Source organism: Ranitomeya imitator, chromosome 4 (assembly GCF_032444005.1).
Source record: "Ranitomeya imitator isolate aRanImi1 chromosome 4, aRanImi1.pri, whole genome shotgun sequence".
NCBI lineage: Eukaryota > Metazoa > Chordata > Amphibia > Anura > Dendrobatidae > Ranitomeya > Ranitomeya imitator.
The window spans coordinates 19,988,287-20,015,181 of NC_091285.1; the positions used below are offsets into that span (position 1 = coordinate 19,988,287).

The window sequence follows — 26,895 nt, forward strand, 5'->3', positions numbered from 1 at the left end:
ATGTATAAGGCAATTAAAAGATCTAAGCTCTAGAACCAGTCAGGAAGAAATGTTGAAGGCTTCTTGTTGCTCCCTAATCTACGAGGCCGCAATGAACTGTATTGTTTTTTTTTTATTTGTTGTTGATGTTTGTTGTTCTTTGTTTTTTTACTTTATACCTTTATTTTCTCATAATCTATATTTTTTTGCGCAAAGTAAATCTGATTTATATAGCAAACAGAAGATACAAGCTCTAGGAAGGAAGGTTGAAGGCTTCTTAATCTACAAGGCCACAATGAGCTGTATTGTTTCTTTGTTTGTTTGTTTTTTACTTTACCTTTGAGTTCTTGGAATCAGTGTTTTTTTTTACATTCAGTAAATCTGATTCTAAAGGCGATAAAAGTTCCAAGCTCCAGAACCAGACAGGAAGGAAGATTAATGGCTTTCAGATCTACAAGACCAAAATAAAATGTACTTTTTTATATATTATTTTTATTTTTTTAGGTTTTGGCCTTTTTTCTAACCTTACATCTATGTGTTCTGACAATACATATATTTTTTTTTTATTAATTTGATTTATGAGTCAAATAGATGTTACAACGTCTAGAATATACCAGTCAAGAAGGAAGGGTGGGGATCTTTCAATGCTTCAAAAAAAAGTACAAGGCCATAATGAAATTTATTGTTGTTTTTTTTTGTTGTTTGTTTTTATATTACATCCTTGTGTGTTCTTACAATATATTTTTTACATTAATCTAATTAATAAGGCAAATACAAATGAATGGAGGAAGGTTGAGGGTTCATCGTTGACACCTATTCTACAAATACACAATTAATGAATCTGGGATTTATTTTGACCAAACATCTGTATCCTCTAACAATCCAACTCCTTTTTTTTACAAAATTCTGATTAAAAATGCAAATATAATTCAAGAAAAAATCTGGGTTTCAATACTTGCAACCTTCCTAACTTAGCATTAATTTATCCTTGAGTCTGGAAAACTGGTGGCTTAGGAAAACAGAGAAATTGAAATGCAACTTGGCAGCATTCAGCTCGTGCCATTATTTGTTTTCATTTTCTATATTAATCAGATTGTTTTAAATTATATTTTTTTACATTTTTTTGTAAATCCGCCACAGAGGTCCTGAGATATGGGCATTTTTATTTAGTGCTACTTTTTATGGTCTTATCCAAGGAGGCGTAGCTCACAGGATAGTAATGCAAAACAGCCTGAAGATACACCCCAGAGGCTGAACCTCTAGCTATGTTATCTATAACTTAAAGGGGACCTTTCACCAGGTAAAAAATGTCAAGTTATTGTTCTTAGTTTATTCTTCTTACTCTCCTGAGTATGCCGCTTTTTATTTTTCTTGAATCCGCTACACGGTTCCAGAGATATGGACCTTTCTATTTGGTGGTAGTTTTTATGGTCTTTCTCAAGGGGGTGTGACTCACTGGAGTATCGGGGGCGGGTCGTTTGGTTGCTTTGCAGTGTTACCCTGTGAGCCACGCCTCCTTGTAAAGACCTTAAAAACTTGCACCAAATAAAAAGGTCCATATCTCTGGAACCGTAAGGCGGATTCAAGAAAAATAAAAAGCAGCATACTCAGGGGAGCAGCAAGAAAAAAATAGGAGCAACAACTGAATATTTTTGACCTGGTGACAGATCCCCTTTAAGAGATAGCTAGTGTAGATAGAGGTTCACAATAAGAAAACTGTCCGGATTAAAGTGGTTTTCCAGGATATTACCGTAAGGGACTATCTTTAGGATGGAACATCAGACTCTGATCGGTGGGATCCCACCCTAGTCCTCCTTGTAGGACTAGTTCCATTTCCTTTTTCTCTGGTATCAGAAGACTTGACGTTCATCTGTTACCTCACTGGGTTTCACCATTTTCTGTTTCCTTACAGGAAATCCTACGAATTCGAAGATCTCTTACAGTCGTCGGAGAACGGTCGAGTAGACTGGTACGCACAGACCAAGTTGGCCCTTACTCGCACTTTATCCGAGGAGAACGTCTACGAAGACATCTTAGGTGAGGACTGGTGGCCTTCATCAGCATTGTTAGATTTAAAAGAGAAGTACACTTTCAATAACCAAGGACCCTGGAGGCAGATCAGTGCTTGTTTATATGTCTACATAAGTGTATGCAGCTCTCATGACAAGCTATGTGCCTTGACCTGTATGTGTACAACTTGCCATCAGCAAAGATTACAATGGAAACTTCTTTAAACACTTATGTGAAATAGTCTCACGGTTATTAAAAGTGGAAATCCCCTTTACCGTAATTTATTTTTAGACGTCCTGTACTTTCCTTAATTGTCATTAATTATTCAGCAATGTCTTATTACTGAAACATCTACTTGTTCAACAAGTTTTAAAAGGAATGCCAAGAATAAGAAAAGCATGCTTCCTTTAATAGAAAAAAAAATGGCGCTACCCCTGCCCACAGGTTCTGTGTGGTACTGCAGCTCATCCAAATTCACTTTAATGCAGCTGAGATGCAATACCAGACTCAACCAAAGGGCGGGCATGGTGCTATTATTTCTTTTTTTTTTTTTTTTCAAAGGGAGAAGTTTAACAAAGGGGAGGACCTTATACAAATATGGGCGGGGCTTAACATATATTGCTTTTTTTAAGTTCTGCTTAACTTTTTCCCCTCTTCAAGTTATGTAATGTTTGGAGAGTGTGCTTGAACTGTAATGATGAAATGTATCCTCTCAACAGTATGCAATAATGGAGCAATATCAGTAACACAGAAGTGTGAAATCAGATAGTGGCAGCTTAAAGTAATGGTAGGAAAATAGCAGGGCCTATATCACAATAATACTACATGGCAGCACAGTGCCGGCTACATAATATATATATATATATAGTCACACATTAGGACAGTCACATAGAAGGTCACATAAAGTAAAGCCAGCAACATGACTGTGTCCGTAAAGTAGTGCCAGTGTCTATACATCAGTACAGCCCATAGCAGTGTATATACGGTAGTGCCAGTGACATAGTAGTGTCTATACATCAGTACAGCACATAGCAGTGTATATACGGTAGTGCCAATGACATAGTAGTGTCTATACATCAGTACAGCACATAGCAGTGTATATACTGTAGTGCCAATGACATAGTAGTGTCTACACATCAGTACAGCCCCATAGCAGTGTATATACGGTAGTGCCAGTGACATAGTAGTGTCTATACATCGGTACAGCACATAGCAGTGTATATACGGTAGTGCCAATGACATAGTAGTGTCTATACATCAGTACAGCCCATAGCAGTGTATATACGGTAGTGCCAATGACATAGTAGTGTCTATACATCAGTACAGCACATAGCAGTGTATATACGGTAGTGCCAATGACATAGTAGTGTCTATACATCAGTACAGCCCATAGCAGTGTATATACGGTAGTGCCAGTGACATAGTAGTGTCTATACATCAGTACAGCCCCATAGCAGTGTATATACGGTAGTGCCAATTACATAGTAGTGTCTATACATCAGTACAGCCCATAGCAGTGTATATACGGTAGTGCCAGTGACATAGTAGTGTCTATACATCAGTACAGCCCATAGCAGTGTATATACGGTAGTGCCAGTGACATAGTAGTGTCTATACATCAGTACAGCCCATAGCAGTATATATACGGTAGTGCCAATGACATAGTAGTGTCTATACATCAGTACAGCACATAGCAGTGTATATACGGTAGTGCCAATGACATAGTAGTGTCTATACATCAGTACAGCCCATAGCAGTGTATATATGGTAGTGCCAGTGACATAGTAGTGTCTATACATCACTACAGCCCCATAGCAGTGTATATACGGTAGTGCCAGTGACATAGTAGTGTCTATACATCACTACAGCCCCATAGCAGTATATATACGGTAGTGCCAGTGACATAGTAGTGTCTATACATCAGTACAGCCCACAGCAGTGTATATACGGTAGTGCCAATTACATAGTAGTGTCTATACATCAGTACAGCACATAGCAGTGTATATACGGTAGTGCCAGTGACATAGTAGTGTCTATACATCACTACAGCCCCATAGCAGTATATATATGGTAGTGCCAGTGACATAGTAGTGTCTATACATCAGTACAGCCCATAGCAGTGTATATACGGTAGTGCCAGTGACATAGTAGTGTCTATACATCAGTACAGCCCATAGCAGTGTATATACGGTAGTGCCAGTGACATAGTAGTGTCTATACATCAGTACAGCCCATAGCAGTATATATACGGTAGTGCCAGTGACATAGTAGTGTCTATACATCAGTACAGCCCATAGCAGTGTATATACGGTAGTGCCAATGACATAGTAGTGTCTATACATCAGTACAGCACATAGCAGTGTATATACGGTAGTGCCAATGACATAGTAGTGTCTATACATCAGTACAGCCCATAGCAGTGTATATACGGTAGTGCCAGTGACATAGTAGTGTCTATACATCAGTACAGCACATAGCAGTGTATATACTGTAGTGCCAATGACATAGTAGTGTCTATACATCAGTACAGCCCCATAGCAGTGTATATACGGTAGTGCCAGTGACATAGTAGTGTCTATACATCAGTACAGCACATAGCAGTGTATATACTGTAGTGCCAATGACATAGTAGTGTCTATACATCAGTACAGCCCCATAGCAGTATATATACGGTAGTGCCAGTGACATAGTAGTGTCTATACATCAGTACAGCCCATAGCAGTGTATATACTGTAGTGCCAATTACATAGTAGTGTCTATACATCAGTACAGCCCATAGCAGTGTATATACGGTAGTGCCAGTGACATAGTAGTGTCTATACATCAGTACAGCCCATAGCAGTGTATATACGGTAGTGCCAGTGACATAGTAGTGTCTATACATCAGTACAGCCCATAGCAGTGTATATACGGTAGTGCCAGTGACATAGTAGTGTCTATACATCAGTACAGCCCATAGCAGTATATATACGGTAGTGCCAATGACATAGTAGTGTCTATACATCAGTACAGCACATAGCAGTGTATATACGGTAGTGCCAATGACATAGTAGTGTCTATACATCAGTACAGCCCATAGCAGTGTATATACGGTAGTGCCAGTGACATAGTAGTGTCTATACATCAGTACAGCACATAGCAGTGTATATACTGTAGTGCCAATGACATAGTAGTGTCTATACATCAGTACAGCCCCATAGCAGTGTATATACGGTAGTGCCAGTGACATAGTAGTGTCTATACATCAGTACAGCCCATAGCAGTGTATATACTGTAGTGCCAATTACATAGTAGTGTCTATACATCAGTACAGCCCATAGCAGTGTATATACGGTAGTGCCAGTGACATAGTAGTGTCTATACATCAGTACAGCCCATAGCAGTGTATATACGGTAGTGCCAGTGACATAGTAGTGTCTATACATCAGTACAGCACATAGCAGTGTATATACGGTAGTGCCAGTGACATAGTTGTGTCTATACATCAGTACAGCCCATAGCAGTGTATATACGGTAGTGCCAGTGACATAGTAGTGTCTATACATCAGTACAGCCCATAGCAGTGTATATACGGTAGTGCCAGTGACATAGTAGTGTCTATACATCAGTACAGCACATAGCAGTGTATATACGGTAGTGCCAGTGACATAGTAGTGTCTATACATCAGTACAGCCCATAGCAGTGTATATACGGTAGTGCCAATTACATAGTAGTGTCTATACATCAGTACAGCCCATAGCAGTGTATATACGGTAGTGCCAGTGACATAGTAGTGTCTATACATCAGTACAGCCCATAGCAGTGTATATACGGTAGTGCCAGTGACATAGTAGTGTCTATACATCAGTACAGCCCATAGCAGTGTATATACGGTAGTGCCAATTACATAGTAGTGTCTATACATCAGTACAGCCCATAGCAGTGTATATACGGTAGTGCCAGTGACATAGTAGTGTCTATACATCAGTACAGCCCATAGCAGTGTATATACTGTAGTGCCAGTGACATAGTTGTGTCTATACATCAGTACAGCCCATAGCAGTGTATATACGGTAGTGCCAGTGACATAGTATTGTCTATACATCAGTACAGCCCATGGCAGTATATATACTGTAGTGCCAGTGACATAGTAGTGTCTATACATCAGTACAGCCCATAGCAGTGTATATACGGTAGTGCCAGTGACATAGTAGTGTCTATACATCAGTACAGCCCATAGCAGTGTATATACGGTAGTGCCAATTACATAGTAGTGTCTATACATCAGTACAGCCCATAGCAGTGTATATACGGTAGTGCCAATTACATAGTAGTGTCTATACATCAGTACAGCCCATAGCAGTGTATATACGGTAGTGCCAGTGACATAGTTGTGTCTATACATCAGTACAGCCCATAGCAGTGTATATACGGTAGTGCCAGTGACATAGTATTGTCTATACATCAGTACAGCCCATGGCAGTATATATACTGTAGTGCCAGTGACATAGTAGTGTCTATACATCAGTACAGCCCATAGCAGTGTATATACGGTAGTGCCAATTACATAGTAGTGTCTATACATCAGTACAGCCCATGGCAGTATATATACGGTAGTGCCAGTGACATAGTAGTGTCTATACATCAGTACAGCCCATAGCAGTGTATATACGGTAGTGCCAATTACATAGTAGTGTCTATACATCAGTACAGCCCATAGCAGTGTATATACGGTAGTGCCAGTGACATAGTAGTGTCTATACATCAGTACAGCCCATAGCAGTGTATATACTGTAGTGCCAGTGACATAGTTGTGTCTATACATCAGTATAGCCCCATAGCAGTGTATATACAGTAGTGCCAGTGACATAGTAGTGTCTATACATCAGTACAGCCCATAGCAGTATATATACGGTAGTGCCAATGACATATTAGTGTCTATACATCACTACAGCCCCATAGCAGTGTATATACGGTAGTGCCAGTGATATAGTAGTGTCTATACATCAGTACAGCACATAGCAGTGTATATAAGGTAGTGCCAGTGACATAGTAGTGTCTATGCATCAGTACAGCACATAGCAGTATATATACGGTAGTGCCAGTGACATAGTAGTGTCTATACATCAGTACAGCACATAGCAGTGTATATACGGTAGTGCCAGTGATATAGTAGTGTCTATACATCAGTACAGCCCATAGCAGTGTATATACGGTAGTGCCAGTGATATAGTAGTGTCTATACATCAGTACAGCACATAGCAGTGTATATACTGTAGTGCCAATTACATAGTAGTGTCTATACATCAGTACAGCCCATAGCAGTGTATATACGGTAGTGCCAGTGACATAGTAGTGTCTATACATCAGTACAGCCCATAGCAGTGTATATACGGTAGTGCCAGTGACATAGTAGTGTCTATACATCAGTACAGCACATAGCAGTGTATATACGGTAGTGCCAGTGACATAGTAGTGTCTATACATCAGTACAGCCCATAGCAGTATATATACGGTAGTGCCAATGACATAGTAGTGTCTATACATCAGTACAGCCCATAGCAGTGTATATACGGTAGTGCCAATGACATAGTAGTGTCTATACATCAGTACAGCCCATAGCAGTGTATATACGGTAGTGCCAGTGACATAGTAGTGTCTATACATCAGTACAGCCCATAGCAGTGTATATACTGTAGTGCCAATGACATAGTAGTGTCTATACATCAGTACAGCCCCATAGCAGTGTATATACGGTAGTGCCAGTGACATAGTAGTGTCTATACATCAGTACAGCCCATAGCAGTGTATATACTGTAGTGCCAATTACATAGTAGTGTCTATACATCAGTACAGCCCATAGCAGTGTATATACGGTAGTGCCAGTGACATAGTAGTGTCTATACATCAGTACAGCCCATAGCAGTGTATATACGGTAGTGCCAGTGACATAGTAGTGTCTATACATCAGTACAGCCCATAGCAGTGTATATACGGTAGTGCCAGTGACATAGTAGTGTCTATACATCAGTACAGCACATAGCAGTGTATATACGGTAGTGCCAGTGACATAGTTGTGTCTATACATCAGTACAGCCCATAGCAGTGTATATACGGTAGTGCCAGTGACATAGTAGTGTCTATACATCAGTACAGCACATAGCAGTGTATATACGGTAGTGCCAGTGACATAGTAGTGTCTATACATCAGTACAGCACATAGCAGTGTATATACGGTAGTGCCAGTGACATAGTTGTGTCTATACATCAGTACAGCCCATAGCAGTGTATATACGGTAGTGCCAGTGACATAGTAGTGTCTATACATCAGTACAGCCCCATAGCAGTGTATATACGGTAGTGCCAATTACATAGTAGTGTCTATACATCAGTACAGCCCATAGCAGTGTATATACGGTAGTGCCAGTGACATAGTAGTGTCTATACATCAGTACAGCCCATAGCAGTGTATATACGGTAGTGCCAGTGACATAGTAGTGTCTATACATCAGTACAGCCCATAGCAGTGTATATACGGTAGTGCCAGTGACATAGTAGTGTCTATACATCAGTACAGCCCATAGCAGTGTATATACTGTAGTGCCAGTGACATAGTTGTGTCTATACATCAGTACAGCCCATAGCAGTGTATATACGGTAGTGCCAGTGACATAGTATTGTCTATACATCAGTACAGCCCATAGCAGTATATATACGGTAGTGCCAATGACATATTAGTGTCTATACATCACTACAGCCCCATAGCAGTGTATATACGGTAGTGCCAGTGATATAGTAGTGTCTATACATCAGTACAGCACATAGCAGTGTATATAAGGTAGTGCCAGTGACATAGTAGTGTCTATGCATCAGTACAGCACATAGCAGTATATATACGGTAGTGCCAGTGATATAGTAGTGTCTATACATCAGTACAGCACATAGCAGTGTATATAAGGTAGTGCCAGTGACATAGTAGTGTCTATACATCAGTACAGCCCATAGCAGTGTATATACGGTAGTGCCAGTGACATAGTAGTGTCTATGCATCAGTACAGCACATAGCAGTATATATACGGTAGTGCCAGTGATATAGTAGTGTCTATACATCAGTACAGCACATAGCAGTGTATATAAGGTAGTGCCAGTGACATAGTATTGTCTATACATCAGTACAGCCCATAGCAGTGTATATACGGTAGTGCCAGTGACATAGTATTGTCTATACATCAGTACAGCCCATAGCAGTATATATACGGTAGTGCCAATGACATATTAGTGTCTATACATCACTACAGCCCCATAGCAGTGTATATACGGTAGTGCCAGTGATATAGTAGTGTCTATACATCAGTACAGCACATAGCAGTGTATATAAGGTAGTGCCAGTGACATAGTAGTGTCTATGCATCAGTACAGCACATAGCAGTATATATACGGTAGTGCCAGTGATATAGTAGTGTCTATACATCAGTACAGCACATAGCAGTGTATATAAGGTAGTGCCAGTGACATAGTAGTGTCTATACATCAGTACAGCCCATAGCAGTGTATATACGGTAGTGCCAGTGACATAGTAGTGTCTATGCATCAGTACAGCACATAGCAGTATATATACGGTAGTGCCAGTGATATAGTAGTGTCTATACATCAGTACAGCACATAGCAGTGTATATAAGGTAGTGCCAGTGACATAGTATTGTCTATACATCAGTACAGCCCATAGCAGTATATATACGGTAGTGCCAATGACATATTAGTGTCTATACATCACTACAGCCCCATAGCAGTGTATATACGGTAGTGCCAGTGATATAGTAGTGTCTATACATCAGTACAGCACATAGCAGTGTATATAAGGTAGTGCCAGTGACATAGTAGTGTCTATGCATCAGTACAGCACATAGCAGTATATATACGGTAGTGCCAGTGATATAGTAGTGTCTATACATCAGTACAGCACATAGCAGTGTATATAAGGTAGTGCCAGTGACATAGTAGTGTCTATACATCAGTACAGCACATAGCAGTGTATATAAGGTAGTGCCAGTGACATAGTAGTGTCTATGCATCAGTACAGCCCATAGCAGTGTATATACGGTAGTGCCAGTGATATAGTAGTGTCTATACATCAGTACAGCACATAGCAGTGTATATACGGTAGTGCCAGTGACATAGTAGTGTCTATACATCAGTACAGCCCATAGCAGTGGATATACGGTAGTGCCAGTGATATAGTAGTGTCTATACATCAGTACAGCCCATGGCAGTGGATATACGGTAGTGCCAGTGACATAGTAGTGTCTATACATCAGTACAGCCCCATAGCAGTATATATACGGTAGTGCCAGTGATATAGTAGTGTTTATACATCACTACAGCCCCATAGCAGCATATATACGGTAGTGCCAGTGACATAGTAGTGTCTATACATCAGTACAGCCCCATAGCAGTGTATATACGGTAGTGCCAGTGACATAGTTGTGTCTATACATCAGTACAGCCCATAGCAGTATATATACGTAGTGCCAGTGATATAGTAGTGTTTATACATCACTACAGCCCCATAGCAGTATATATATGGTAGTGCCAGTGACATAGTAGTGTCTATACATCAGTACAGCCCCATAGCAGTAATATACGGTAGTGCCAGTGACATAGTAGTGTCTATACATCAGTTCAGCCCCATAGCAGTATATATACGGTAGTGCCAGTGACATAGTAGTGTCTATACATCACTACAGCCCCATAGCAGTGTATATACGGTAGTGCCAGTGACATAGTAGTGTCTATACATCACTACAGCCCCATAGCAGTGTATATACGGTAGTGCCAGTGACATAGTAGTGTCTATACATCACTACAGCCCCATAGCAGTATATATATGGTAGTGCCAGTGACATAGTAGTGTCTATACATCAGTACAGCCCCATAGCAGTAATATACGGTAGTGCCAGTGACATAGTAGTGTCTATACATCAGTTCAGCCCCATAGCAGTATATATACGGTAGTGCCAGTGACATAGTAGTGTCTATACATCACTACAGCCCCATAGCAGTGTATATACGGTAGTGCCAGTGACATAGTAGTGTCTATACATCACTACAGCCCCATAGCAGTGTATATACGGTAGTGCCAGTGACATAGTAGTGTCTATACATCACTACAGCCCCATAGCAGTATATATATGGTAGTGCCAGTGACATAGTAGTGTCTATACATCAGTACAGCCCCATAGCAGTAATATACGGTAGTGCCAGTGACATAGTAGTGTCTATACATCAGTTCAGCCCCATAGCAGTATATATACGGTAGTGCCAGTGACATAGTAGTGTCTATACATCACTACAGCCCCATAGCAGTGTATATACGGTAGTGCCAGTGACATAGTAGTGTCTATACATCACTACAGCCCCATAGCAGTGTATATACGGTAGTGCCAGTGACATAGTAGTGTCTATACATCACTACAGCCCCATAGCAGTGTATATACGGTAGTGCCAGTGACATAGTAGTGTCTATACATCAGTTCAGCCCCATAGCAGTATATATACGGTAGTGCCAGTGACATAGTAGTGTCTATACATCAGTACAGCACATAGCAGTGTATATACGGTAGTGCCAGTGACATAGTAGTGTCTATACATCAGTACAGCACATAGCAGTGTATATACGGTAGTGCCAGTGACATAGTAGTGTCTATACATCACTACAGCCCCATAGCAGTATATATACGGTAGTGCCAGTGACATAGTAGTGTCTATGCATCACTACAGCCCCATAGCAGTATATATACGGTAGTGCCAGTGACATAGTAGTGTCTATACATCACTACAGCCCCATAGCAGTATATATACGGTAGTGCCAGTGACATAGTAGTGTCTATACATCAGTACAACCTGATAGAAGGGCCTACTATATTATTGTACTGACACTATTATGTTCCTTACACCATAAAGCTTTCTTTGTGATGGTATTTGGTATCTGTAAAGCCCGTAGAGCATCATGGTGGTGCCCACAGGTTAGTACCAGGGTATTTCTACGCCATTGTGCTGTTTCTAGTTTGGTATTTACATTTTTTTTTTTTACTTTTTCCTCTTGGAGTAGTGAAGCTTTATTCCTGACAGCAGCTGCAGCCTGGCATTGTGCAGACCATTCTACACTTGTCTCAACCTCAGGGAGGAATTTCTATGTTTTGACCTCACCGAACCACACAAATTCTTTTACCTGTTCAGTTTTACCTTTCATGTCAGTGCCCCTGCAGGAACCTGATAGCCACATGTCCACCCTCAATGCCCCCCTCCTCCCAATTGTCACATGCTGAGACTTGTGGTTCCCCAACAACGTACGCAGGTCAGGAGGTTACTATAGCTGGAAGTCAGATGATTGCAGACATACATCCTGTTGTTTTCTAATGAGCGCTGACTCAAATGTTCCTCTATGACAATCTGAACCTGAAGTGGCCCCCAGTGTGTGTGTGTGGGGGGCATTGCTTCATGTTAGTGGGGTATTTCAGAGCCCCATCCTCAGGGCCCCAGCAGTCGCATCTTCATCAATCAGAAAGTTAGGACCATTCTTTGAAAATTCGTGAATAACCCTTTAAAGTCCTGTATGTTTATTATCATATAAGATTTTTATTGGAAAGATTTATTATATATTTTTATTATTTTTATATCATTTGAAACCATTATTATGTAGCTGTTTATTATACTATTATATTTGTTTATTCTATTATTATGGCCTAAATCCGATAATATTATACTGTCCATGTTTATTATAGTTTTATATTATTATATAATTTATGCAATATATATTTTTTATTAACTAATGTTTATATTCAAACATTATATATTCGATATGTTTTAGCATTATTATATTTACATTATAGCGTACTTTTGTGTGTCTTATATATTTTTAGTATCATACCATTTATATTATATATTTTTTTAATTTTATAGCTATTTACAGTATTTTATTATACCATTATTTTATTTGTTTTATATTAATTTTATATTCTTATATATATTTTTACATTCTATATACATCATATCTTTTTACCCCTATTGTATTTTTTATTTATATCATATTTTTACATCATTTTACTTTTTTTATTGTTCTAATCTATTGCTCATTTTATACTTATTTTTATGTTCCTATAATCTATCATTATTGCGTTGATTTTATATTTTTTATATTAATATATACCGTTCTATTTATTATATTTTTACATGATACTATTTACAGTATATTATTAGTTTCAACCACATGACATTTTTTTTTATAATTTTACTATTTTATTCTGTTGTTATTCTGTACATAGTTTTTATTACTATATTCTACCATTATTTTATTTTTGTTATATTTTTTTAGCATCTATGTTATATTATTATGTTCTCTTTTTACGATTATATTATTTATTATATCGTTACTTTTTTATATTGTTTTACCATTTATATTATTCTAATGTTTTTTAGACATATTTTCTATTATTATATTCTACTATTGTTTTATTATTTTTTGTTTATTTTTTTTCGCTTATTTATTATGATTTTGCATGTTTTTTGAAGTTATTGAATTCAACTAAAATCCAAATTTTTCACGTCAGGGGGTTTAAACTACCGTTGCTCGTCCTGGAGCTGATCTTTGGGTCGGGGGGGGAGGGCTTATTCGGACCCCCAGCACCCCCATGGGACAGTCCAAGTTTAGGGTTAATCTCCTTCTGTGTGAGAACAGATGGGAAGCTGCAGGTTACCTTTGCCTAGTACTAACAGGATGCGGAGCTGCGCCCTCCCCTTCTTCCATTACAAATATTATTAACCCTTTGGCCCTCCCCGCTGATTTCCCTACCTGAGCGTTTCACGTTTTCACTTCCTGATCAGGTGACATTGAGGCGAGCCCGTGCATTAGGTGCACCATGGCGAGGAAGAAGGGTGAGCTAGAAAAACTGTTGGGGTACCACGACATTTTTAGAGGGCCTTTACCAGCCGCCTCCTGACCTCGCTGAGCCGCTCTCTGCCGGGTTTGTCGCTTCGTGTCACTTTCTGCCACTTCCGATGGCTTCTGATCACAAAGCGAAAGTTCAGCTGAACGTTTCCAAACAAGTTCTGCAGAAGTTTTCTGCAAAAAAGCGTGACCCCCGGGGAGGAGCGGAGTCGGTTTGTCAACTTTGGACTGTTATCTAGGGGTTGTACACTATTTTATGATTTTTAAAGGGGTTGTCCACTATGGACAGTTCTTAAAGGGGTTGTATGCTTCGAACAGTTTTTTTGAAAGGGGTTGCCTGCTTCTGACAGTTCTTAAAGGGGTTATCTTCATTAGAACGTTCTTAAAGGGGTTGTTAACTTTGGACTGTTATAAAAGGGATGTCCACTTTTTGTATGGTTTTTTTTTAAAAGGGTTGTCCACTATGGATAGCTCCTAAACAGTGTCTGCTTCATATAGCTCTTAAAGGGGTTGTCTGCTTCAGACCGTTCTGAAAGGAGTTGCCTGCTTTAGAAAATTCTTAAAGGGTTTGTCGACTTTGGACAGTTTTAAAAGGTGTTGTCCACTTTTCATGGTTTTTAAAGGGGTTGCCCACTATGGACAATTCTTAAAGGGGTTGTCTGCTTTAGATAGTTGTTAAAGCAGCTATCTGCTTTAGAAAGTTCTTAAAGGGGTTGTGAACGTTGGATAGTTTAATAGGGGTTGTCCACTTTTTTCTGGAAGGGTTGTCGACTATGGACAGCTCTTAAAGGGTTTGTCTGCTTCAGACAGCTCTTAAAGGGTTTGTCTGCTTCCGTCAGCTCTTAAAGGGGTTGTCTGCTTCCGACAGCTCTTAAAGGGTTTGTCTGCTTCCGACAACTCTTAAAGGGTTTGTCTGCTTCAGACAGCTCTTAAAGGGTTTGTCTACTTCCGACAGCTCTTAAAGGGTTTGTCTGCAGCTTAACACAAGCATTAATGACATAAGATTCAGATGTCACCAGGTGCCTATGTGGAGCATTTTTGTTTGTTTTTTTACATTTTTGTCCATTCTTAAAGGGATTGCACTTTTTAAATTGTGTGTATTGAGCTTAACATTTTTTAGAAGGATTGGCCATTTTGCAGATTTCTTAAAGGGGCAGTTCACTTCGAGCACTTCTTAAAGGGGCAGTTCTCTTTGATCGATTCTCCTACGTTTCTCTTTCTTACGGCGAGGAGGCCTCTTCAGTGAACTGGTTGCAGAGGATCAGAAAGCCATAGGCGCCTCCTCACGAAAAATTACAGTTCTAGAATTTTTCTTTTTTTTCTCAGTAAATTTAATAACTATTAATATTTGTATAATATAAATGTCACTTTTTTGTTCTTTTTTTTTTTCCATCCTAGATCCTCCATCAAAAGAAAATCCCTATGAAGACATCGAGACTGACAGCCGGTGTCTAAGCAAGAAGTGCGTTCCTGCCTTCCCGGCCACTATAGGACCTGCAACCGGAGCCCAAATCAAGGTACGTGCATATGTCGAGATTTATAGGTTTTTTTGTTTTTTTTTTTAATGAAACAGCGCCACCCTTGTGGTTATGTCTGGTATTGCACCCTACATCTATTCATATAAATTGAGCTGAGCTGCAATACTAGACACAACCTATAGATAAGAATGGTGCTGTTTCCAATTTTAAAGATAGCAGATCACATATTTGCATATTTGGAACCTACCTTTTCCAGACTGACGAGTTCAGCGCCCCTTTAAGGCTGCCATTTTTATATATCTGTCCCTTTTAGGCGCAGCAGAAGCCGTTCTTCAGGCATAACTCTGAACGTCGTAGTTTCAAACTGCCGGACCTCAGGAAGCTGGGGAGGGACGGCGTGGCGTCCCCCAGTAAACTTAGCCCCCCGTCGTCTCCAAGTAGCCCGGACGATAACTTTTTCAGCACGGGAGACCAACAGAATGGACGACGGAGGAAAAAAATCCCAAAGGTGGGCTGCGCGAACGAGAGACAAATTGCGCCGTGCATTGTGGGAGCTCAGAATTTAGGTCACATGTCACTGTTTGGGGCAGACCTTTGGTTGGGCGGGGCTTTGGGGGCGGAGCTATAGGATTTTTTTGCTTTAGAAAATTACAGACGGCTTCAAAATCCATATGGGGTCATCAAGGGGAAAAATATTTAATGGGGGTCTCTTCCATCATCGCCCAAATTTGAGAAACTTAAAATAATGGTTATAGCTTGATATTTTTACTACCCGCAGCTTGTGATGAGGATTAATTCCATTTACGAGGCCCGGCGGGGTAAGAAGAGAGTCAAGAGACTGTCACAGGCCACCGACAACAACTCGGGACGAGGTAGGAGAACATTAATAGGCGGCGAGATCAGGCCATAATATATTTAAAGGGGATGAGCAGCATTAGAGAAACATGGCTGCTCTAGAGCGCCACCCTATCTATTGGCTGTGTCTGGTATTGCAGCTCATTTACTTGAATGGAACTGCAGTACCATGCAGAGCGTGCGGTCAGGAGTGGCGCTTTTCTCAGGGAAGCCGGGGGGGGGGGGGGGGTAGACGTGTTTTATAATTTCAGGAATGGCCGCCCACGCCCTCTCCTCGCTCTGTGAGTCACTACCATTATGATTACAGGAATAAATATTTGCTCTCTCTTTCAGTGACAGATGACAATAGCGAGTCGGACAGCGACACGGAGGAGAAACTAAAAGGTACAAACGTGTCTAGACTTCGTAGTAACAATTCCAATTATCTGCCATTTTATAATCCAGACATTCATTCTGAGGGGGTGGGGGGGGGTTCCCACGCAGCAGCGCCCCCAACAGCCAGGTAGTCGGGAGCGCAGCTGCGCCGGATACATGGCGCTACGCCATTCATTCTCAGGTTCAAGCAATATGCCATCATTAGAATACCCCTTTAATCTCTTATTTTTTTCTTAGGTTTTTTATTTTAGTAACTTTTTTTTTTCTTTATTTTTTTTTTTTACTTCTTTAAATCCAGAATATTTGATAATCCGGCATCACTCAGATTCCACTAATTCGTTCAACTTTATTTATTTTATTAATTATTGTATTATTTTTTATTTTTATAATTTTTTTTATTCGATTTTTATTACTTTTTTGTTTTTATTTTTTTATAACATATTCTTAAGGGTAAATTTTCTGATGTAAAAATGAGCCGCAGTGTTAAGGCCCCGTGTCTTTTTCTTCCCAGCTCATAGTGAGAGACTGGTACACGTTAAATCCCGCATGAGCCTGACTCCGCGCTATCACACCGTCGAGCGCGACCATATCGAGTACCAAGAGCGGCAACTGTTTGAGTATTTTGTGGTGGTCTCCCTACAGAAGAAGCCGTCAGGAACCGTCTACGCACCCGAGATCACCCAACAGTTCCCTCTGAAGGTACGGTATACTTCCAAAACTTCCATTCGTAAGCTCATAGGGCTCCCTAACTATGCCTCCAAATGCTTAAAGGGAGGGGGATCAACCTTCAACCTTTCAGGACTTTTTTTTCTGTAAATGCATATATTTTGGCTAAAAAATATTTTTGTAATTGAGTTTCATAAAAAAAAATTGTGCTGTTTACCTTCTCCAGCCTCTTTGCAGAATGAGTTAACTGAGAATCCATCAGGGAGCTCATTCTAAGGCCAGTCTCACACGTCCAGATAATTCCGGTACCGGAATTATCCGTGTCCGTGTGCTTACCGTGAACATCAGTAGCCGTGTGCCGCCCGTGTGCCAACTGGGTACCACACGGACCGTGCAGGAGACAGCGCTACAAGTAAGCGCTGTCCCCTGCATCTGGTGCTGAAGCCGCCATTCATATCTTCTTTTCAGCAGCGTTTGCTATGGGAGGTGGAGCCGCATATTCATGACTGTAATCGGCGGCACCACGTGACCACTCATACAGGAGAAGGTGCGGCGAGGACAGGACACTGCGAGGGAGCCGGGTGAGTATTTTATTAACAGCGGGCGGGCGCACAGAGGGTGGGAGGGGGATGGGGACAGGGATCTTTATTTGAAACACGGAAAAAAATTTAAAAAAAGGATTTTTCATATCTTCTAGCCAGCGAACGCTGCTGGAAAGAAGATATGAATGGCGGCTTCAGCACCACGTGGGGGGGGGACAGCGCTTACTGTAGCGCTGTCTCCTGCACGGCACACGGACTGCACACGGACAGCGTCCGTGTGCGGTACGTGTTTTACACGGACCCATTGACTTTATTGGGTCCGTGTAATCCGTGCGCTCCCATGAACACTGACATGTCTCCGTGTTTTGCACACGGACACACGGTCCGTGAAAACACGCTGACATGTGCAGAGACACATTGATTTCAATGTGTCTACGTGAGTCAGTGTCTCCGGTATGTGAGGAAACTGTCACCTCACGTACCGGAGCCACTGACGTGTGAAACCGACCTAATGGGGAATTTTCTGAGCTCCTCCTGATTTATGACCACATCAGGGAAACAAAAAGCCTGTAAAAGTCAAAACACTGCAACATTTTTAATGAAACCCAATAGCAAAAATTATTTTTTGTCCCAATTGCGTCCATTTAAGTTAAAAAAAAAAATTGGACTACCCTCTTAAAGGGAAGATTTACTCCTATACACGGTGATTTTTATACGTACATTTCTAGGGGGAATAGCAGAGGAAAACTAAATTTGTGCAGGATTTTTATTTCCTGGAGACTGTCTAGTTGCCTGGGATACATTTCCTAACAACTTAAGTCAGGTCCCTAGCAACCAGTTTGTCTTAGATACCCAGTGCAAGGCCGATTTGCACGGAGTTAGGAGTGTATGAGAAGTATGGAAATTTGGCAGCTTCAATTTAAGGCATTTATCTGTCTTTTTGTTACATTTTTATAAAAAATAAATTTTAGGTGGAGAATCCCTTTAAATCATTGTAATGTAATAAAAGGGAAGCGGGGGAGGGGAGCGATCCCATGTCAATCCCATATATACGTGAACTTTGCTTTTTATCGTCCTTTTTTTCTATAATTTGCCACCGCTTTTATCTGGAGCTGCGTTAATTACAGAGCAGTGGTTCGTTTGTTGTAACGGGTGACCCGCGGCTCTGAATCTTCTCATCTTTCGCCGTAGTTGGAAAGATCCTTCAAGTTCATGCGAGAAGCCGGCGACCAGTTTAAAGCCATTCCCCAGTTTTGCTTCCCGGACGCCAAGGACTGGTCTCCTGTCACTGAGTTCGAAAGGTAAGGGGAAAAAAAAGCCGTCCGTCCATTATATCATCAGGACTGGTGCGCAATAAGATTTCGGGCATTAAAATGGGTCACGATAGTCAACATTTCAACTGGCTTCTAATGTTGTCCATAGCAACCAATCACAGCGCAGCTTTCATTCCTTCTGGTGCTTTTTAAACATGAAAGCTGCTCTGTGGTTGGTTGCTACGGGCAACAGAGTCAGGTTTACTTTCAGACCGCTGCGATAAATCTGGCCTTTTATTTATCAGATCTCCACTTGCTGTTCTCGAATAAAAACATTCTTGTTTATATCCAAAGGGTGGAAATCTTTACAGACCTCGCAGCTGAGGGTTTGTTACTAGTATTCACGCTTGAAAATCCTTTTTTTTTTAACCCTTTAATTATTAAAAAATATACTTACTTTTGCCCACAATTATGAATTTCTCTTCTTTGCAGTGAGACATTCTCCTTCGTGCTGACCGGTGAGGATGGCAGTCGGCGCTTCGGCTACTGTAGGCGACTCCTGGTAATTAACAGACCCTTAAGGGGGCCGACATTTATCTTCTTTTTTTTTAAAGCATAAAGGTTGATTCTTATATAATGAATAGATAGTCTTGGGCCTTTCAAATAAATTAGTTTTTATACTATTGTCAATAATTTTTCTTATTGTTATTATTTTTTTATTTTATTTTGAATTATTTTTTTTTTTATTTTTATGTATTTAAATTTTTTTTAGCCAGTAATAGTGACGCCTAGTGGCGGTCACGTGAACTACACCCTCACATGATTTGTGTGCATAACTTTTTATTCACACATCTAGCGCTTGTAATATATATATATATATATATATATATATGTTATATATAATATATATGTATATATATATATACTTCTGTGATAAATAATAAAAAATAGAATGAAAAACATAATACTAAAAAAGTATATATAAAATATATATATACTTATATAATAAAGTAAAATACATATATATATATATAATGAAACAAGATAAAAAAAAATATATGTTTATATAAAGTAATAATAAAAAATATATACAAAAAATACTAATATATATATATATATATAAAAAAAAAATAATATTCTAATTATATATTTTTTCCATCCAGCCTAGTGGTAAAGGGAAGCGTCTCCCCGAGGTGTACTGCATTGTGAGCCGACTGGGATGCTTTAATCTGTTCTCCAAGGTAATGATCAGAGCAAACGGAGTTAGGATTATTGAAAAATTATTTATGGGTTTAAAAAAAGTGACTTTTTTTTTTTTTTTTAAAGAAATAGCACCACCCCTGCCCACAGGTAATGCCCAGTATTGCAGCTCAGCTCTATTGAATTAAATGGAGATAAGCTGCAATACAACGTTCCACCTGTGGATAGGGGTGGCGCTGTTTTGGAATAAAGCAGCCATTTTTTTTATATTAACAAACCATTTAATGAGGGGAAGTAAAAATGCAACAAAATAAATTAAATCATGACATTTCTGTAGATCCTGGATGAGGTGGAGAAAAGAAGAGGCATCTCTCCAGCGCTGGTACAGCCGTTCATGAGAGCCATCATAGACGCCCCGTTTCCAGCCCTGGGACGGAAGATCTCGGTGAAGAATTTCCTGCCGGGATCAGGGACTGAGGTACGGAATATAAGGAGGTTTACAGAACGGTGATACTCGTCGGAGCGTATCGGGGCATGCCTTATTGACATTGAGAATTCACTTTATTAGGGGAAGAGCTGCAGTACCGGCCACAGGCACTAGGGTGGCGCTGTTTCCTCATTCTGATTTCTTCCTAGGTGATCGAGCTGTGTCGACCCTTGGACTCTCGGCTTGAGCACGTGGACTTCGATGCCCTTTTCTCCACGCTCGGCGTACGGCACCTCATACAGGTCTTCGCCTCTCTCCTCTTGGAAAGAAGGGTCATTTTCATGGCGGACACCCTCAGGTAGATCCCTACTATAAATATTGGTTCTTGTTCGTTGTAGTCCTTTAATTAAAGGTGCTCATACGCTCTCAATAGATCTATTCCTCTTAACCCCACATGTACATGCATGCTCAGTTCCGCTGAGAGTGCATTGTTGGGAGCAGGATAGGAAAGTTGTTTCCAGATAAATGTGGCATCGGCTTATCTTCCCCTATTACACTGTCAGGAGAGAGTCGGGAGGCCCCCAGTCCACCAGTCAAAGAACCGCTTTAGGCCTCCTGCCGTTTATTGCAAAGATAAATCCTCCTTTTATAGGGGTATTTCCCAATTCCAAGATCCCATCACAATATGTAGTAGGTGTAATAATAACAATATTAGCAAATACCCCCAACTAGAAATGTAGGATAGTTATTCTGATTAGCTATGTCTCTGACCCCATGTGCAGGGCATTGCACTAGCTTAGGTATCCATGGGTACAGCCACTAACAACTTAAGGTACCGTCACACATAATGATATCGTTAACGATATCGTTGCTTTTTGTGACGTAGCAACGATATCGTTAACGAAATCGTTATGTGTGACAGTGACCAACGATCAGGCCCCTGCTGGGAGATCGTTGGTCGCTGCGGAAAGTCCAGCACTTTATTTTGTCGCTGGATCTCCCGCTGACATCGCTGAATCGGCGTGTGTGACGCCGATTCAGCGATGTCTTCACTGGTAACCAGGGTAAATATCGGGTTACTAAGCGCAGGGCCGTGCTTAGTAACCCGATGTTTACCCTAGTTACCATTGTAAATTTTAAAAAAACAAACACTACATACTTACATTCCCGGTGTCTGGTCACGTCCCTCGCCTTCAGCTTCCCGCACTGACTGGTGAGCGCCGGCTAGCCGTAAAGCAGAGCACAGCGGTGACGTCACCGCTGTACTTTACGGCCGGCGCTCACAGTCAGTGCGGGAAGCTGAAGGCGAGGGACATGACCAGACACCGGGAATGTAAGTATGTAGTGTTTGTTTTTTTTTACATTTACAACTGTGACCAGGGTAAACATCGGGTTACTAAGCACGGCCCTGCGCTTAGTAACCCGATGATTACCCTGGTTACCAGGGGACTTCGTGATCGTTGGTCGCTGGAGAGCTGTCTGTGCGACAGCTCTCCAGCGACCAAACAGCGACGCTGCAGCGATCGACATCGTTGTCGGTATCGCTGCAGCGTCGCTTAGTGTGAAGGTACCTTAACTGTCACTATATAAGTGGTCATAACCATGGATACCTTAGCTACTGCAATGCCCTGCATATGGGGTAAGCGACATAGCTAATTAGAAGAACTATATTACATTTATAATTGGAGGTATTTACTAATAATATTATTATAATCACACCTACAACATACTGGGAGAGGATCTTGGAAATGGGAATACCTCTTCAAAGAAAGAAAATAATGAAGGTTACAACACTGCTTAAAAAAATAAAGGGAGCACTTAAACAACAGAATATAACTCCAAGTAAATCAAATGTCTGTGAAATCAAACTGTCCTCTTACAAAGCAGCACTGTTTGACAATCAATTTCACATGCTGTTGTGCAAATGGAACAGACAACAGATGGAAATTATTGGCAATTATCAAGACACATTCAATAAAGGAGTGGTTCTGCAGGTGGGGATCACAGACCACATCTCAGTACCAATGCTTTCTGGCTGATGTTTTCGTCACTTTTGAATGTTGGTTGTGCTTTCACGCTCGTGGTAGCATGAGACGGACTCTACAACCCACACAAGTGGCTGAGGTACTGCAGCTCATCCAGGATGGCACATCAATGCGAGCTGTGGCAGGAAGGTTTGCTGTGTCTGTCAGCGTAGTGTCCAGAGGCTGGAGGTGCTACCAGGAGACAGGCCAGTACACCAGGAGACGTGGAGGGGGCCGTAGGAGGGCAACAACCCAGCAGCAGGACCGCTACCTCAGCCTTTGTGCAAGGAGAAACAGGAGGAGCACTGCCAGAGCCCTGCAAAATGACCTCCAGCAGGAGACAAATGTGCGTGTGTCTGTGCAAACGGTTAGGAACCGACTCCATGAGGATGGTCTGAGTGCCCGACGTCCACAGAGGGGGGTTGTGCTCACAGCTCAACACTGTGCAGGACACTTGGCATTTGCCACAGAACACCAAGATTGGCAAATTCGCCACTGGCGCCCTGTGCTCTTCACAGATGAAAGCAGGTTCACACTGAGCACATGTGACAGACGTGACAGAGACTGGAGATGCCGTGGAGAGCGATCTGCTGCCTGCAACATCCTTCAGCATGACCGGTTTGGCAGTGGGTCAGTAATGGTGTGGGGTGGCATTTCTTTGGAGGGCCCCACAGCCCTCCTTGTGCTCGCCAGAGGTAGCCTGACTGTCATTAGGTACCGAGATGAGATCCTCAGACCCCTTGTGAGACCATAAGCTGGTGGGGTTGGCCCTGGGTTCCTCCTAATGCAGGACAATGCCAGACCTTATGTGGTTGGAGTGTGTCAGCAGTTCCTGCAAGATGAAGGCATTGAAGCTATGGACTGGCCCGCCTGTTCCCCAGACCTGAATCCGATTGAACACATCTGGGACATCATGTCTCGCACCATCCACCCACGTCACGTTGCACCACAGACTGTCCAGGAGTTGGCGGATGCTTTAGTCCAGGTCTGTGAGAAGATCCCTCAGGAGACCATCCGCCGCCTCATCAGGAGCATGCCCAGGCGTTGTAGGGAGATCGTACAGGCACGTGGAGGCCACACACACTACTGAGCATCATTTCCTTGTCTTGAGGCATTTCCACTGAAGTTCGATCAGCCTGCAACTTCATTTTCCACTTTGATTTTGAGCATCATTCCAACTCCAGACCTCCGTGGGATATTAGTTGTGATTTACGTTGATAACTTTTAGGTTTTATTGCTCTCAACACATTCCACTATGTAATGAATAAAGATTTACAACTGGAATATTTCATTCAGTGATATCTAGGATGTGGGATTTTAGAGTTCCCTTTATTCTTTTGAGCAGTGTATTTGTTGACAGCAAGCAGAGATCCTGAAAATCCTAAGGGGTTGACAGAAATGTGACATCATTGGAAGGAAAAGAAGACTGACAGCACTCACTTATTGGGGCGCCAGGTCCACATCCAGGGAACCTTCCTGGATCATCCACATAGTCCAAAGAGAAACAAAAGACCAGCGCTCCATCCGGGTGTAATATTCCAAAGTGCAAACTTTATTGGGCCATGTTACAGCTTTTTTTTTTTTTTTTTTTAATATTCCAAAGTGCAAACTTTATTGGGCCATGTTACAGCAACGTTTCGACCCGGAGGTCTTTGTCAAGCATATCTAGATATGCAGGGGAGCGGCCTTAAATAGCGTGGATGCCACACATTGCACCAATCACCATCAGGTCAGCCCCCTGTCTTATAATACCACATAAAAATAACAAAACACACATCAGATACATATCATATAAAAGTCCACCACCGCAGATACAAACACCATAGAGGAGACATGGAAAAGATCTATATTATATACAATACATAAGTTGTTTACCTTTACATCCACCAATAAGATAGATGCATCAATCGTTGCTATAGAGATGTGAACCAATCATAGATAAAACAGACTCCACCAATGCCTAACTGTTGTAAACGGCGCCTAAATATACAAATAGCCTATCAGATAGTCCCAGCTACATGAGCAGTGCAACCCGCCGGTCAGCGCGTGCACCTCCACAGATAACAGAGGCGCAGTAAGGGCACAATCAGGAGCAACAAACGCTAATCTCCTTACTATAGTCAGGAGCCAGATGACTATGACACCCTGGAGAGCTATAGGGGACAAAAAAACGCCCAACCATACATGATATAAAATCCCTCTCACATCATATAGAATATAGTGGAATTAAATAATCTAAATAGAAACTTCAATCCCGTCATCCATCGTCCATGGTGTATCCAGTCCCCAATGACTATACACAAATGACCACCTATGAAAAAATAAAAGATAAAAAATAAAAAATAAAACACAAACCACGGAGTGGAACATATTAAAGATACATTTAAAAATACACCGATACGAGCTGCACGCACCTCATCAATATGATAGAGCTATACTACACAGGTCTGTAAATTAAAATCTAAGTTCAAACCACCTGGTTGTAAAGATCCCAGCATGAAAATCCACTTCAACTCCTTCTGTTTTAACAACTGCAGTCTGTCACCACCCCTCCTCAGGGTCGGAACACTGTCAATGACCCTGAATCGCAGCTGATTGACAGAATGCTTGTGTTCTAAGAAGTGTTTTGGAACAGGCAACTCAGCAAGGCCAGTTCTCACAGTACTCTTATGTTTGATTATTCGTGCTCTGACCTCCATGGTCGTCTCACCAACATAGGTGAGCCCACACGGACATACAATCATGTACACAACCCAACTGGATGTGCAAGTGTACCTCTCTTTAAGGAAAATCCTTCTGCCAGTATGGGGATGGCAAAAGAATTCACCTTTTAACATGTTGTTGCAGCAAGAGCAACCTAAACACGGAAAATTCCCATGCTTGGCCACACTGAGAGTTCTCTGAATCGAGGATTTCGAAGTCCCTACATCAGAACGAACCAACCTGTCCCTGAGATTACACCCCCTTCTAAAGGACATCAGTGGGTAAAGGCCCCTTCACATTAAGCGACGCTGCAGCGATACCGACAACGATCCGGATCGCTGCAGCGTCGCTGTTTGGTCGCTGGAGAGCTGTCACACAGACCGCTCTCCAGCGACCAACGATGCCGGTAACCAGGGTAAACATCGGGTAACTAAGCGCAGGGCCGCGCTTAGTAACCTGATGTTTACCCTGGTTACCATGCTAAAAGTAAAAAAAAACAAACACTACATACTTACCTACAGCCGTCTGTCCTCCAGCGCTGCGCTCTGCTTCTCTGCTCTCCTCCTGTACTGGCTGTGAGCCGGAAAGCAGAGCGGTGACGTCACCGCTCTGCTTTCCGGCTCACAGCCAGTACAGGAGGAGTGCAGAGCACAGCGCTGGAGGACAGACAGCGGTAGGTAAGTATGTACTGTTTGTTTTTTTTTACTTTTAGCATGGTAACCAGGGTAAACATCGGGTTACTAAGCGCGGCCCTGCGCTTAGTTACCCGATGTTTACCCTGGTTACCAGTGAAGACATCGCTGGAACGGTGTCACACACGCCGATCCAGCGACGAAATAAAGTTCTGGACTTTCTTCAGCGACCAACGATCTCCCAGCAGGGGCCTGATCGTTGGTCGCTGTCACACATAACGATTTCATTAACGATATCGTTGCTACGTCACAAATATCGTTATGTGTGAAGGTACCTTTAGTCACAAAACTAGGGATCGATGGAAGACCACGTTGTAAAAGTGACCAGTGTTTCCTAATCACTCTACCAATCTGGTTGCTTGCTGGATTATAAGTAGTCACAAATGGGATCCGATCACACACCCGTTTCACACGTGTCTTTTTGCGAATACTTTCGCGAGAGCAATTCAAGGTTTTCTCCTTAAATCTCACAACCTCCCTACCAGGGTACCCCCTCTGTAAAAACTTCGAGCACATCTCATCCAGACGTTGATTAACCTTATCCTCATCAGACACAATTCTCCGGACCCGTAACAACTGACTCCATGGCAGTGAATTTACCATACTCCTTGGGTGGTTGCTATCAAACATCAGCAAGCTATTCCTGTCAGTTTCCTTAACAAAAATATCAGTTCTCAGCCTACCCATTTCCTTGTATACTAAGGTATCTAGGAACTGTACCTGAGTCATAGAATGTGTGAGGGTAAATTGCAGTTCAGAGTGTATCT

At 41.6% G+C, this 26,895-nt stretch overlaps 1 protein-coding gene across 3 annotated transcripts in view; it reads left to right on the top strand.

Moving 5' to 3' along the window:
• The window catches only part of DENND2A (DENN domain containing 2A), a 96,659-nt gene that overhangs the window by 60,122 nt on the left and 9,642 nt on the right, over positions 1 to 26,895 (top strand). For 2 of the 3 annotated variants that reach the window (XM_069763259.1, XM_069763260.1), the window contains exons 4-14: positions 1,892 to 2,016; positions 15,312 to 15,430; positions 15,705 to 15,899; positions 16,170 to 16,263; positions 16,580 to 16,630; positions 17,133 to 17,320; positions 19,021 to 19,130; positions 19,575 to 19,644; positions 20,246 to 20,323; positions 20,620 to 20,760; positions 20,919 to 21,067. In XM_069763259.1, coding sequence (XP_069619360.1) covers positions 1,892 to 2,016; positions 15,312 to 15,430; positions 15,705 to 15,899; positions 16,170 to 16,263; positions 16,580 to 16,630; positions 17,133 to 17,320; positions 19,021 to 19,130; positions 19,575 to 19,644; positions 20,246 to 20,323; positions 20,620 to 20,760; positions 20,919 to 21,067 — 1,320 coding nt within the window. Of the gene's footprint in view, positions 1 to 1,891; positions 2,017 to 13,823; positions 13,901 to 15,311; positions 15,431 to 15,704; positions 15,900 to 16,169; positions 16,264 to 16,579; positions 16,631 to 17,132; positions 17,321 to 19,020; positions 19,131 to 19,574; positions 19,645 to 20,245; positions 20,324 to 20,619; positions 20,761 to 20,918; positions 21,068 to 26,895 lie in introns of those variants that run through there. The other variant, XM_069763261.1, reaches the window with a different exon arrangement.